The sequence below is a fragment of the Lactuca serriola genome, chromosome 2 (assembly GCF_051521515.1).
Source record: "Lactuca serriola cultivar US96UC23 chromosome 2, Lser_US96UC23_V15, whole genome shotgun sequence".
Taxonomy (NCBI): Eukaryota; Viridiplantae; Streptophyta; class Magnoliopsida; order Asterales; family Asteraceae; genus Lactuca; species Lactuca serriola.
In genome coordinates this window covers 70,312,501-70,327,500 of record NC_136409.1, presented here as the reverse complement: position 1 = coordinate 70,327,500, position 15,000 = coordinate 70,312,501, and the positions used below count along the sequence as shown (strand labels likewise).

The window sequence follows — 15,000 nt, the reverse complement described above, 5'->3', positions numbered from 1 at the left end:
ATAAAAAATCTAAAAGAAGATTTTAAGGAACTTTTACCAAATATCTTTTCATTGTTATCTTTTCCCAAAAATACTTTTGTCATCTCAAAAGATATCCCAAACACCCCCTATGTTGGAGATTTAAGTTCGGCTTATTGAAAAAAATTCAAATTTAAAAGTTGATGAGGGTATATGAGTTTGTTATTTAAAAATGTTTTCATATGACATGATAAAAATAAGCAACCTTGAAAACCTAGTTGTAGGTTAGTAACTTAGTAGAATATCAATATATGTATTCAACTTTTTTGAAACGTCTACGGTCTACCAAAGCTATTAGATAATTTTCTGTAGACAATTCTTTAAAAATGGTCCATGGACCATTTCAGAAACTCTACTCTTTTAATTGATTCCAATCCGATGGTGGAGTTCCAAGGCCGACCACTTATGGATCATCCAGCGGTGAAAAACGGAAGACCGCTTGGAGCACTAACCAGTAACCATTCCCTAAGAGCTTCTTGACGCATCCACTGTTGCAAAAGCAATAAGTTTGATTTCATGTTGGTAAGAGTATAAAATGGAATGGGGGCAACATTAAACATGATTTCATGTTGGTAATGCTCCGATCAATTTGACAGATTGACTTCATCAGGTGCTCAGTGGGCTAAGTGGGCTACAGGTTCAGTTCATAGTGCAAATCCTAAACATGACTTTTGTGGTGTACCTACTCACAATTACTATGTGCGTCCTGATGCTGCTTGTGCTTGAGCTGAAATGCTCATGTATTAAGTTAGAAGGAAATGAAGAAATGGGAGGAGATGAGTTAGAAGGAAATGAAGAAATGGGAGGAGATGAGCAGGTGATCGAGTGGGGTTTATGAATAATCATTTCTCAAATCTTAAATATTACTAAAAGAGAAACTTTATGACATCATCTTAAATAATCTGGACCATTGATTGTATTTCAATCTTATTTTTTCCACCCTTAGATCAAATTGCTGACATCATCTTCCCCATATGGAATGTATTTAATTCCAATAAATGATTTTCAATTATCAATCAATAACTTACATTCGTTGAAATGGAATGTATTTAATTCCAATAAAAACTTTCCATATTTTACATCTTGAATTTTCAGTTATGAAGATTTTAATATGATCAATTTTAAAAATATATTACTAACAAATCATTTCAAATAAGGCCTTAATATCAACCATTAATATAAATCTATTTATATTAGTAAACCAGTAATATAAAATCTTTTTTTATTAGGAAATCATTTATACCGAAAAATCATATTCAAATCATCACATACATATACGATTCATCATTGAATCCGCGACTCACATTTATTTTCAATCGTTTCTTTTCTTCAAACATTCTCATACAACATCGTTAATATTGCTTATAACTTCCATCATCATTTTCTGCTATCAACATTCGCTCTTGTGTGTTAGAAGGTCAGTACCTTCTTTCGTTTTTTATATTTTTTTCGATCATTTTTTGCTCCTATATCAAATGTATGTATTCATATATTTCGATTTTCTTTGTCACAAATTACATGAAATCAGTTAACTACTTTTCTGAAACTTTTCAAATAAACATGAAAAGGTATTAGGTACCTTTAACAAAACAAAAATTAACTATCCTGGGAAGTGACATTAATTACGAAAATTTTACTTTTATACATTAGAGATGATTATGATTTTTTTTTAATTTTTATGTCATAAGAATCCGGTTAATTTTGGCATGATTTTAAAATATCATTGAAATTATTATGTTTTTATATATCATATCAACCTACTTTTTTATCTTCGTATAGTAACAATAAAATTTATTAATTTACACAACAAATATAGATATTTCAAATTTTGTAATATTATTATACCTTACAGAATACAACTCCTTCCAAAATAAATTTTCGTCAGTAATTTCATCCATAATTTCAACAAATTTAAATTTGTATTTTCTTTATATAATTTTTTTTAATGATCCTGATTTTTTTTTCTCCAAAAGTATATCAAACATTTACGTTTTAGATAATGCTGCCCTATTATAATTATTATTTTCCAAAAGTATATCCATTTAATGAGGAATTTGATATAATAAAGGAAGTGAATGTTAATTAAAATGAGATATATATTCCATAATTATTACATGAGTTTATTAAAAAAATTAATATCAAGGTGTAAACATTAAACATTTTAAAAGTGAAATTTCAGAATACATACAAACGATAATGTTGTATAATGAAATATAAAAGTGAATAGACTAAAAAAAACACTATTAAAGCAGTCAATCTTGAAAATAACATAGTTATGAAAAATTATAAAGTAAGATTAAAATTATAAGATATTAGGAGATTTGTAAATAGTACATTTAGTGAAAGCGTTACGGTTATTAGAAAAAATAAGAGCGTTAAGATTACTGAAAATACAATATATAAACTAAATTATCACAATAGTAATGAAATGTGATTATTTGATATTTCATATAATTAACAGATATATCAAATTAAATTAATATACTAAAATTATTCAAAGTTGCGCCAAAACTAATGCAAAATTTTTACGAACACTAAATAAATAAGAACAAACATAAAAGATAGCATTTATATTTATAATTAATTTAAAATAAACCAATCATGATTTAGAAAAAAATCTCCATTGATGATATACTAAAATTAAATCTATATAACATTTAACATTTTATAAATTATATTACATAACTTTATTTGAATAAATAAAATAGTTGTTAATATTTAATGCAATAGAAAAAACGGTATATTGATTGTCAATATATGTTTAAATTAGTTAACATTATTATGCAATGAACGTCTAATTAAAATGCTTATAAATATATAAATATTATAACTATATAAGACGAGGAAAATCGTTCAACTAATAAAACAAAAAAATGATGTCTACAAAGAGATCTTTCAATGATTATATATATTTATCGTTTTCAATGTATTTTCTACATATTTCAATAATACCAATAACCATATATTTTTTTAATAATCATTATACAATATCTATAAACGATTATATGTTTTTTTTTATGTATTTCCCGCGTTTAACGCGGGCTATAATCTAGTTTATTTACATGGAAAAAGTTAAAGGGCACATTTTCCTTCATTTAACATGGACCTAATTAATCACACTTAACAGACCAAATTAAATGGTGTTAGGCATACGGACGGACGGTCCATTAAAAGTTTTCAAACCCTAGAAATCATCCTTGAAGACAGAAAAAGTTTTTCCTCTAAAAGACACTGACATTGTTTTCCCATTTTTAATAAAAGAACGAGAATGAAAATAAAGAGAGAACATAAAGCAAAGAGAATAAAGACATTGTTTTTTTTGTGTTTCTGGCTTCGAAAGGGAGGACGAAGAATTGAGTCCTTGGATGATGGACAAGATAACATACATGAAATACGTTGAAGAAAAAAAACATGATATTGATGCTACATGGTTTTTTTCTATTAACTAAAGAAAAGAAATCTCGATAAAAATACTTATATATTGACCTAATAATCGATTTAGTTATTATATATATTTTTTATTCAATTGAGTCCTAAAACCATACAATTGTATTCATTTTGACTCTTGTACATGTTCAAAAGGTATCCTACTTTCAAAATTTATATTTTTGGCCCAAATTTTAAATTTTATCATAAATTTGGTCAAAAATTTATATTTTTGGACCAGATTTTAAAACTTTGTTATAAATTTATCCAAAATTTAATTCTTTTACAACTTTTCTTAAAAAAAATTTGTTTTGAATTTTTTTTGCTGTATAAAATCATATTTATAAAAAAGAAAGCATATTTTTACATAAAAAAACCTTCTTTTTTTATATATAAACATTTTTTACAACATTTTTGTATATAAAATATATATACTTATAAAAATATTTCTTTATATTAAATACATATTTATAAAAACGTAGTTACGTGGAAATACGTGAAATACATTTATGTAAAATACATTATTATACCCATAAAAATGTATACAAACACATATTTTATGAAAATGTGTACTAACATGTTTTTATAATATATATATATATATATATATATATATATATATATATATATATATATATGGGCTTTTGACTTAAAAGTCCTCACGTTAGTAAGATTTTGTTGGTTTTGTCTTTATGACAATTTTTTGTTCGTTAATGTCCAAAAATTTCCAAGTTTTGTTCATTTTTGCCCTTGCTACCTATAATAGTAGGTGTCTATGGACAAAACCGACAAAATTTAACAAATTTAAGGACTTTAATGTCAAATTTGGAAAACATACTTCGGAAAAAAAAAACATATTAGATTTATAAACATGAGGATTTTTTTGCAAATTTGAAAAAAAAAAAGAAAAAAGTGAAAAAAACTTGGCAAATTTTGGACATTAACGAACAAAAAATCAAAATCTGACAAAGTTAAGGACTTTAAAGTCAAAAGCCATATATATATATATATATATATATATATATATATATATATATATATATATATATATATATTCATCAAAGATGGTCTATGTGGTTTGAAAGTATTTAATAGTTCAGTCTTCTGGCTAATTCCATCACTTTTGGTCGGTTAAGTCTAAACATGTTTGAGACATGTGAGGACAAAATCTTCATTTAACAACGACACGGACCACTCTTGAAGTTTCGTCTTAAAAAAACTTACTAACCCATCTTTGGACTAGAAATAATAAAACATATAAATATCAAATACCAAAAAGATAAATTAATTTCTTATTCCCCTTTCTAACATCAAACATGTTGTCCACTACTGTTCTTCAAGATTTGTCTTAGAGAAAATAAAACAAATACATCAGTAGAAAATCCAATCCAACCTTTTCATATACATAGTTTGTTCGTGTAGCCCATTTGGTCTAATCTAAGCCAAAATTGAAATCCTTTTGGTCTAAATTCTGGATCCCCACATCCAAATACAATTTGTCGCCTCCTAAACTACTCTCCAAAACGACGACCAATTTTGGTTGGCGTTGTCAGAGGAGTTTTCATATGGCCATTTCCAACCTACTACTCAAAAGTTATTGATTAATGGATTCTAGGTCTTAATCACTCATTTTGTTCTTCGTTAATAATGTAGCAATCACCAACAGAAAGAGTGGAAATGTTGTCGAATTGTTGAACTTAGAGTAGGTTGAGAAGATTCTCAAAGATGTTCGAGCATATAGTATGAGAGTCATACCTGTTAGAAAGAATTTATAGTTTACAAATTTCATTGTTGTTGCCACTGGTGACATTGTCACCTAATTGTATCTAGTAGAGACAGAGGAGGCAGAGTTTGATCCCTTGGGAACCACGGTTACAAAATTAATTAAATTTTCATAGTGAGAACTCAAAATTATTAATCAATTATTTTAAATAAATTATTAATTAAGAGATATTTTTTAGTTATATAAAATTATAATCATTACTTTAAATAAATATGTAAAATTATATCACCTTATAATTTGTATTAAAAAAAAAAATTCTAATGTTTTTGATTTAATTTAATTAGAATGAAAAATTTAAATTTTGAAATTTGAAATAAAGAATTAATAGGTTGACAAATGTTATGCATTAATTACAAAGTCTAATAGGGTAACATATGATCAAAAATGAATAAAATATGCATTAATTAGAAGACCTAATATGATGATAAATGTCAAATGGAGATTAAAACTATTATGTATATATATATATATATATATATATATATATATATATATATATATATATATATATATATATATATATATATATATAGGGCCGGTTCAAACGTATATGGGGCCCGGGGCGAAAATAAAAAAATGACCCCTCAAAGACAAATATTATAAAGATTTAAAAAAATATTATTTATTCTTCATTATAAACGCGTACAATTAGCAATAACAAGCAAGCCAGATTATTTATCTTTTGAGCTGGTTTGAGTTTAAACCAACTTTAGACCCTAAAAATTATTTAGTTATTAATTTTTTTTACATATATACACAAATAGTCCAGAAATTTTGGGCCCCTTGAAGACGTGAGCCCTGGACGGTCGCCCATGTTGCCCACCGTCTGGACCGGCCATATATATATATATATATTATGTTGTAAGCTAATTGTTATGGCCCGTAGCCTTTGTATGTTGTATATCTCCTTGTATTTATTCGGAATAACAAAATGGGTCTTTATTTTGTAATACTGGTTTATTTATTTGGATGTTAAAACTATAGTTTTTTTTTTTGTTGATTTTTTTTTTATTTTTATTTTTATTTTTAATTTTAAGCATGTAATAAAATCAAATTCTAAAAGGATTATTTTTTAGATCGACTTAAAGAGAATTTTTCATACCGGTGCATGTAATAAATTATATTGTTTATTTATTTTTTTTGAAATAAATTATATTTATTCAGAAACTAAATATTAATACAAAAAGCTTTTCAAATATCAGTTTTGTAAGATATTTTTTTAAAATAGAGTTTTTATTAAATGGAGTTGCTGAAATCAAATGTGAAAAATAGTAAAAAATTATTAGATAAATTTGTCATTATGGAGGATGCTCTATCAATATCAACTAATCATATTGAAAATATGGATTCAGATATGTTAAAAGTATGAATTATAATGCTTAGATCACTCATACATACATGCATTTTTCCCTATATAGAAATTTGATTTTTGTTCTTTGGGTATATTAAAGAATATATAGGGGTATTCATAAATTTTTGGATGCAATTGTTTGGGTCGTCATAACGACCCTTTAGAACAGTGGCTGCAATTGTAAACATTAATGTATTAATTATTTCAAATAATCATAATCTTTAAATATGTTTTACTAAATGTTACAAATGAAAATCATGTGACAAATCAAAAGGATATATAAAAAAAAACAAGAAATAAGAAATGAAGAAAGGTTGCAGGCTTCTCTCTCTCTCTCTCTCTCTCTCTCTCTCTCACACACACACACACACAGACACAGAGCTAACTCTCTCATTTTATTAACAGTTAAAATGGCCGGAAGTTTAGTCACTATTGCTGCCGAGGGAATACTGAAAAAGGTGTTGTCTGTTGCTGCCGGCGAACTAGCCATTGCTTGGAGTTACCAAGAAAAGCTGATCAGCCTTCATGGAACATTGGACCTGATTCGTGCCAAGATACGTGATGCAGAGAGACAAAAGGGAACAGAGGCTGTGATGATGTGGCTGAAGCAACTAAAAGATGTGGTGGGCAAAGCTGATGATGTGTTGGACGAGGTTCATTATGAAATGCTTAGGCGTCAAATAAAGAAACCAGATCGGTTGTCAAGAATGGTTTCATCTCTTCCTAGCCTAAAAAAGCTTTCATTTCGCTGGGAAATAGGTCATAAAATCGAGAACATTAATGAAACGCTGCTTAAGATCAATACAGAAGCAAACAGATTAGGACTACAAAATGAACAATACCCTGTTGGCCCTGTTCCGGATCACCTCTATCGGGAGACTATTCCACATCCAGAAGAATTCAAAATTGTTGGGAGGGAAGTTGATGAACTACGTATCATAGAACTTTTAACCCAATCAAGAATGGAAGAAAAACTTACAGTTGTTCCCATTGTGGGAATGGGCGGTATTGGGAAGACAGCTTTTGCTAAGTCTATCTACAATGATAAAAGAATTGAGCAGCATTTTGATGTGAGAGCATGGTTGTGTGTGTCGGTTAAGGTTGACATCATCACTCTTCTTACAAAGATCTATGAATCTCTTGCCGGAAAGAAACCTGAGTCGGACTCTAAGGTCAATTTAATTAAAAGTCTTGAAGAGAAGTTGGGATCAAAAAGATATTTTCTGGTCTTGGATGATGTTTGGGTTGAAGAGAGGCCTTATTGGGAAGAGTTTAGGAGGTGTATGATAGGTGTAAATTCACAAAATGGAAGTGGCATTCTTGTTACTACACGGAAACTTGAAATCGGAACAACCAGAATGAAGGCTGATTCATGTCATTTAAAAGGTCTTTCTCATCATCATTGTTGGCACATCTTTAGAGAAAGAGCGTTTGTGGCAGGCACATCACCGTCTCCAGAACTGGAATCCATAGGCCACGAGATTGTAAAAAAATGTGGTGGTTTACCATTGCTATTAAATGTAATAGGTGGCATGTTGGCAAATTACAATAATGAGAAAGAAAAGTGGTTGTCCATACAAAATAGCAAGGTTTGGGATCTAGAAGAAGAAACGGATAGAGTTCAAAAGAGTTTGGAACTGAGCTTTGATAATCTCCCCAATTCTATGGTCAAGCAATGCTTTGCATATTGTTCCATCTTTAAGAAAGATAAGGTCATGAAAAGGGAAGAACTGGTCCGACTTTGGATGGCTTTAGGGTTGGTTCAAGCAGATGAGGAAAAAAACAAGGAGGTGGAGGATGTCGGAAATGATATTTTTCAAAATTTGGTGAGCAATTCGTTGTTCCAAGATGTTAGAAGGGATGAAGATGGTCACATCACTCATTGTAGCATGCATGATCTGGTGCATGATCTTTCATTATCACTTTCAGAACATGAAAGCCGATGTCTTGTGGATACGACTAATGATGATATCACATGTATCCCTCAGGTTAAACATCTCTCTTTTTACCAAGAACTGAACGTTGATGATGAATTCAAAGCCAAGGTTTCTATGTTCATTGAAAGGGATACAGTGGCTAGAAGTTTGCATACACTGTTCATCAGAGGTGAAATTGAGAAGAAATTTTCATTTCAACCATTAAAGTGCATGCGAATCCTAAAGCTCAAAAGTTGTGGGATAGAGAAGATAGATGACTCAATTGGAGAGTTGGTGCATCTCAGATATCTTAATTTGTCATATAACAAGATCCGTGTTCTTCCAAAATCTATTGGAAAATTATACCACTTGCAAACTCTGAAGCTGCCTAGAGGCTTGAACCGGTTTCCAGAATCCATGAGAAATTTGATAAGCCTACGAAATTTCCAGTGTCACAAAAACATTCCTGCCAATATCGTAGGACAATTGACTTCTCTTCGAACTTTGCCTTCCTTCGCAGTGCTTAGAAGGAAGGGACATGGTATAAAAGAGCTTCGCCATTTGAATAACCTTGGTGGAAAGCTCCATATTAGTGGTCTTGAAAATGTTAGGAGCAAAGAGGATGCTGTTAAGGCAGAGTTATCTAGAAAGAAAATTTTATACGATATTCATTTGAATTGGAGTGATGACGATCAAGGTGCCAACAGACACGATAAACATGTATTGGAAGGCTTGCAACCCCCACGAAATGTGAAGATATTGAGAATTGACAATTTTTGTGGTGATAAATTCCCAAATTGGGTAATGAAGATGGCAATCAATATCGAAGGGAATTGGACGCCCCTTGACAAGCTCACGGAGATCAAATTATTTGGATGTCACAACTGCCTCTGTTTTCCGACACTTGAACACCTACCACATCTTCGGGATCTTGTGCTAGAGCATATGGACAGCTTGACATACTTAAGGAGTTCCGATGTTACTGGATCAAGCAAGCCTTTGTCTCCATCATTGAGATCACTCCAACTAAAACATATGAAAAGACTGGAAAAGTGGATAGACGGAGCACCCAACAGCTCAAAAATGATATCCCCTGTTCTTGAGTGCTTGGAGATTCGTTTATGCCATAAGATTATTCTCTTAGATGAGTGCCATCCTCATCCTCTTATTTCCTTAAAGATATGGGGTTGCATAGGTCTGGTGTCCATTAAGAGCATAGAAGGCCTCACATCTCTTGAATCTTTAGAAATTTTCATGTGTCCTCGTCTTTTAGAAATAACCAATTTGCCAAACCAGTGTCATTCTTTGAAGACTTTGAAAATTAGGCATTGTTACAAACTGACTCCCTTGCCTCTAAAAATGTTCGACTGTTTTGCCTTCTTAAATGAGTTGGAACTTGGTCCGTTCTCAGAGGAGCTCGTTTCTTTCCCAGGTCTCCAAGGCATCGAGAAGTTAAGGAACAACCTTCACTCTTTATCTTTGGAAGGTTGGGATCATTGTGAGTTGATGCCAGAAGAAATACAACACCTCACCTCCCTAACTGAGTTAACCATAAGAGGATTTGAAATACAAGAACTGCCTATGTGGTTAACCAACATGTCATCTATCCGATATTTGAGCTTAAATGACTGCAAGGGGCTAAATAAAGAAATAGTTAGACGGAGAGCGCCACAAGAAGCAAATGTTGTCATTTTAAATTATTCGAGGGTGTACATTAATAGGGATGCTAATTAGTTGTTTGAGTGTGTTGATGTATAAATACTGTTGTATCATTCGCTCCTCCTCTTGTTCGTTAAGAAACTGAAGTCAGACTAGATGATGAAGAGTGTTAATTAATTGGTTATTTGAGTGTGTTGGTGTATAAATATGTTGTATCACTCGTTCCTCCTCTGGTTCAATTATAAACTCTCGTCCCACTTTCTCCCCAGCCATCCAATTGTATGAGAGTTTTGTTTTTAAAAGTCCAAACATACATTAATTCTATAAATTTGATCCTTAATTACACTTTATACTAGATGTTGAAAAACACTTCTCTCACTTATTTCTTAAACCCATCTGCTTTTAACCGCAATGGAACGACCAATTGATCCTTAGTACGTTCAGCTGTCCTTAGTATTCTTTCATAATTCATCATTGCCATTCAACGCGGATTAGAGAATAGGATCAAGTTTACTCTCATCTCGTTAATTTATAATTTATATTATTTAGTAAGAGTGCTCGGATCTTGATTTCCGATTAATGAACATGGAATATGGAAAAAGAATCACTTCCTTTTTAATTTACGATAAAATTGATAGCTAAATATTGCTAGTGACAGAATTGTATTATTTTAGCATCATTCGTGATGAATATGCGAGATGTCCAACTAAAATATCAAAAACAAATCAAATGAATAGCAAATATGAAGTCAAAACTTGTCAATCAAAATCAAGAATATAATGGTGTATGTATTTCAAATGATGAGGCCACAACATAGACTTACAAATTAACAACACAAAGGTAAAACAAAACCATAAATGTACGTATATATCTCTAGTTAACATTTAACCCTCAACTTTCTAATATAACAATTAATTTCAACATATGTTGTAGGCTTCACCTCGATTGCTTGGTCCAGCAATCCATCTGGAACAGGGTGCCCTGTTCTCTAGATATAGTCAAACTCACATGTCTTCAATAATTGTTTTACAATCATAAAACATACCATTAAAGAAAAAAAAACACAAGCACAAATAGACATGAATGAAAAGCAATATTCTGGTATTGATTCAATCTTTAAAACTGCAAACTGAAAGTTAAGTTATCATAATCTTTGCCAACATGATCTCAAGAACTTCTCAAACTCATGAAGTGAGGCTCTTTTCTTCTTGACAGTTAGCTTTCTTCCTCAAGAACAGCTCACCCACTTTTGTTCTTAACACCTGCAATTAATCAATATTCAGGTATCTAACAACCCACAATAACAACATGTCAGCTGCATCTACAAGAACATATCAATTAAAAAAAAAAAAAGAGAGAGCTTCATAAAAAACATGCTAGATATGACTTGTTCCATATAAACAATCCCATTTACTTAATGGAACGAACAATATATATTTTTAACAACATAATCTGTTACTTCTGAAAACATCTCTGAAGTATCCTCCTACTAACTTGAACATCGTATAGATCAAATCACTAAATTAACCTAGCCCTGTGATATTCACAATGTTGGAATTTTGCAACAGCCAAAGGGCCTAAAAATGAAACATGGTTGCAACAGCCAAAGTACAAATTTGCTCGCTATAAGTCCTAATTTAACCCCTAGCTCAACAAATATAGAACCCCACATAATTATGTAAAAAAAAAAAAAAAACGAATTAGGGCTTGCAGTATTATGTAAGAAGGAAATCCAATCAAGCATATGCAAAAAAAATCACATCATTCAGAAATACCCTCACTCTAAATCAGTGACAACAACCAAATGCAAGTAAAATTGGGAACAAGGAGAAAGGTCTCACATGATTCTCGATGAAAGCTATAGATGAACAGGAACAATAACACTGTAACATTGATTCAGATGGACTTATCTGCCTTGATATCGATGTGATTTCAATACCCATTTTATTAGAGGCAGCTCTCATTCGAGAGTCTGCTGGATTGCCCTTCAACAAATCAAAACAAAAATTAGAACGAAATCCCAGAATTAGAAGATCAAATCACAAATGGGTTGCCGGAGGTGAATGAAGCACCGACTGCAGGGTCGCCAAAATATCCCACGCATTGCGATTTCGTCAAAAATATTAAATATTAAAAAGAAATGGTTTATCGAATTTTTGCAGTTCTCTGTTCTATATGTGATTTCCTCATGGCCCTATCTATCTTAGGCACGTTTGGTAAGAGAATTAGAATTGAAATCGAAGCAGAGAATGGAAATTGAGAGAAATGGAATTAAAATGGAGAAAAAGAATTGATTCTCATGTTTGGTACCACAAACAAATTACCATAGAAATATACATCAACATCAATTCTTTTGTTTGGTTGTACTAATATATGAGAAAATAGAAATGATTTTTTTTATCATGTTTATCTTTATCAAACAACAATCTTTTGTTATAATGATTTTCTTTTATAAAACGTTTTTTATCTGTTATTCTATTTGATTTTTTTTATTTTATAAAACTTTTTTTTACCTGTTATTGTATTTTTTTTAACTGGCAATACTCAAAGTTCAAAAGAAGTATCTTGTGGGTATATTCGTATTTGTAAATAACATTATGGTTTATTTGTGATATTTTTAAATTTATCCAAGTGAATGTGATTTTCTTAGATGTGTTGTTTTCAAAAAAAATATATATTAAAAAGCTAATGTCAAAATATTAAATCAACTACCAAAATAATATAAAAAATTACTCCTATAAATGTTTGTCGAAATTTTGAGTCACCGTTGTAAAAATTTGGAGCTATGTCCCATTAGATTTCCTTTTACAATTTGAGTTCCTATTATTCATAATTTAAAAAAAATAGCGGACTAGGTTGGGACATCAATTCTTATACAATCCATATAATTATTTTTGTCACGGGTTCATAGGTTGGGACATCAACCCGAACACAACCCATTAAACCATTTAATCATATAGATTTGTAGGTTTAGGAGTCAGATTTGAGTTCATGGGTTTGTGGTCAGATTCCAAAAATAACCGTGATACATTCAAATAAAAAACAAATGAAATTACTTAAAGATGTATCTATTAACTAAAAAAGATGAAATTGTTTTAAGAGGCACCTATTATATAGCATGGGGTAGATTTCATTTAAATTAAAAGATAAACCTCAATGTGGTTATTTGAAAATTAACAAATAAAATTTCTCACGTCTACATACTACACCGCAGTACACGATTTCTTTTTGACCTTTGGTAATACATATGTTTTATGAAAAATGTGAAAATCATTACTTTTAATTTTGCACATGTAATAGAATTAAATGCTATTTCACATTGTTTTTTGGGCCTCTACAATAATGTTAGGTTGTCAAATCCAACAAATAAGCAGAGTCGATCTACAAAGACTTACGGCTATTGTCTATATCTCTTGCATAAGGTACTTTGGTCACAAATGGGGTTTTGTTTGCGAGATATCAAGTTATGTAAATAATCATCTACTTTGAAAACATGCAGAAAATGAAATACATCTGTAAACAATGAACTAAACGATTCTAGTTCCAATATTGTAATTTAAGTTGATTATGCCTTGATGTGATTCATAATTACTATTTTAAGTTGATACTAAAAGATATTAACATGCTCTATTACCTCTCTATTACTTTGGGTGTCTCACCATTACAAAATTAAATGGACTTTAATCCCATACCTATAACAAACTTGTGCACCAAGTCTCTTGTCAGACCTTTAGTCAAGTGATCTGCCAAATTTTGTTGCGATTTAACAAACTCTACTGAAGTCACACCATTCATGATTAATTCTCTAATCATACTATGTCTAACACCTAAGTATGTAGACTTGCCATTATAAACCTTGCTGTAAGCCTTAGCCATTCTGCTTCTTTACTAACAACAACTAACACAACAAACTCATATTACAGGCAGTGAACCTGATCGAGTGTTATTTATATCTGTTGGGTCTATATGCCCAAGAATCATTATGGAGTGATATTGCTAATAATATATGATCCTATAGGGTCACACTTTTATCAAGTTGACACATTTTGTATATTTATTTTTAATATGATTATTAATAAAGAATATCGATTCTTGTATTTTAATTAGGGGATAATTATTGTTTTGTGAAAATAATAATTATAAGAGAGTATTACTAGTTATTATTTCATATGGTATGAATTAATACGTCATGCACAAAATTTTGGACTAGTTGGATTCTTTTGTCTTTTACCTAAAGAAAAAGTTTATATTTTATAAACTTGGAGTTTATAAAAAATTAAAGAATCTTACTTTTTAAAAAGGAACATTGATGGTGTGGGAGGTTGCCTTTTCAACCTTCCACCCTTTGTCTCCCATGCTTCTAAAGACTACCATTACTTTAGATTATTTTAGTAGTTAGGCCTTACTTTTCATGGATTATATAAGAGATGCATGAGGCTTGCATTTTTGAAAGAGTGAAGGTCTTCTTTTTCTTCTCTTTTCTCTCTAGAACCATGGGTTCTTCTCTTCTTCCTCTCTCTCTCTCTCTCTCTCTCTCTCTCTCTCTCTTTTGAAGTTAGTTTGGTGACTAGAAGACCACTTGAGTTGTTCCCTTTAATGCTTATTTGATTTATGCACTTAAAGGCCTTAGACACTCAATAATACAAGAAGGAACTAGCATTCTAAGTGTCTTACTCTTGATGGTGGATACTTGTAGAGAAATCATACACTTTGATTTTTCATATCTTCATCAACATCCCAAAACCAAGTGGGTTCAAAGGCTTCAAAGGTTATCTCTAAAACATCCTATGGTTGTTTTTTTTATTTCATATTAACCTCTATAAATGGATCCATGATGGTGTGGTTTT

At 30.6% G+C, this 15,000-nt stretch overlaps 1 protein-coding gene and 1 long non-coding RNA gene across 6 annotated transcripts in view; one reads left to right on the top strand and one right to left on the bottom strand.

Annotated features, from left to right (window-relative positions):
* Positions 1–10,421, top strand: part of LOC145086362 (putative disease resistance protein RGA3) — an 11,326-nt gene extending 905 nt beyond the window's left edge. The window contains exons 2-3 of one of the 5 annotated variants that reach the window (XR_013700409.1): positions 1–540; positions 629–1,041. The exon at positions 1–540 is cut by the window's left edge and continues 186 nt beyond it. Coding sequence is in view for 1 of the 5 variants with exons in the window: in XM_079024112.1 (XP_078880238.1) it covers positions 6,989–10,228 (3,240 nt within the window). In the remaining 4 variants the exon portion in view is untranslated. Of the gene's footprint in view, positions 1,042–6,983 lie in introns of those variants that run through there. The other 4 variants (XR_013700408.1, XR_013700411.1, XR_013700410.1 and 1 more) reach the window with 4 other exon arrangements.
* A 487-nt stretch (positions 10,422–10,908) lies between these two features.
* Positions 10,909–12,469, bottom strand: LOC145090330 (uncharacterized). Its single transcript, XR_013701497.1, has 2 exons — positions 11,995–12,469; positions 10,909–11,415 (listed from the first exon to the last, which is right to left on the bottom strand). It is a non-coding gene; the product is annotated as an uncharacterized LOC145090330 (long non-coding RNA).
* Positions 12,470–15,000: the final 2,531 nt, after the last annotated feature.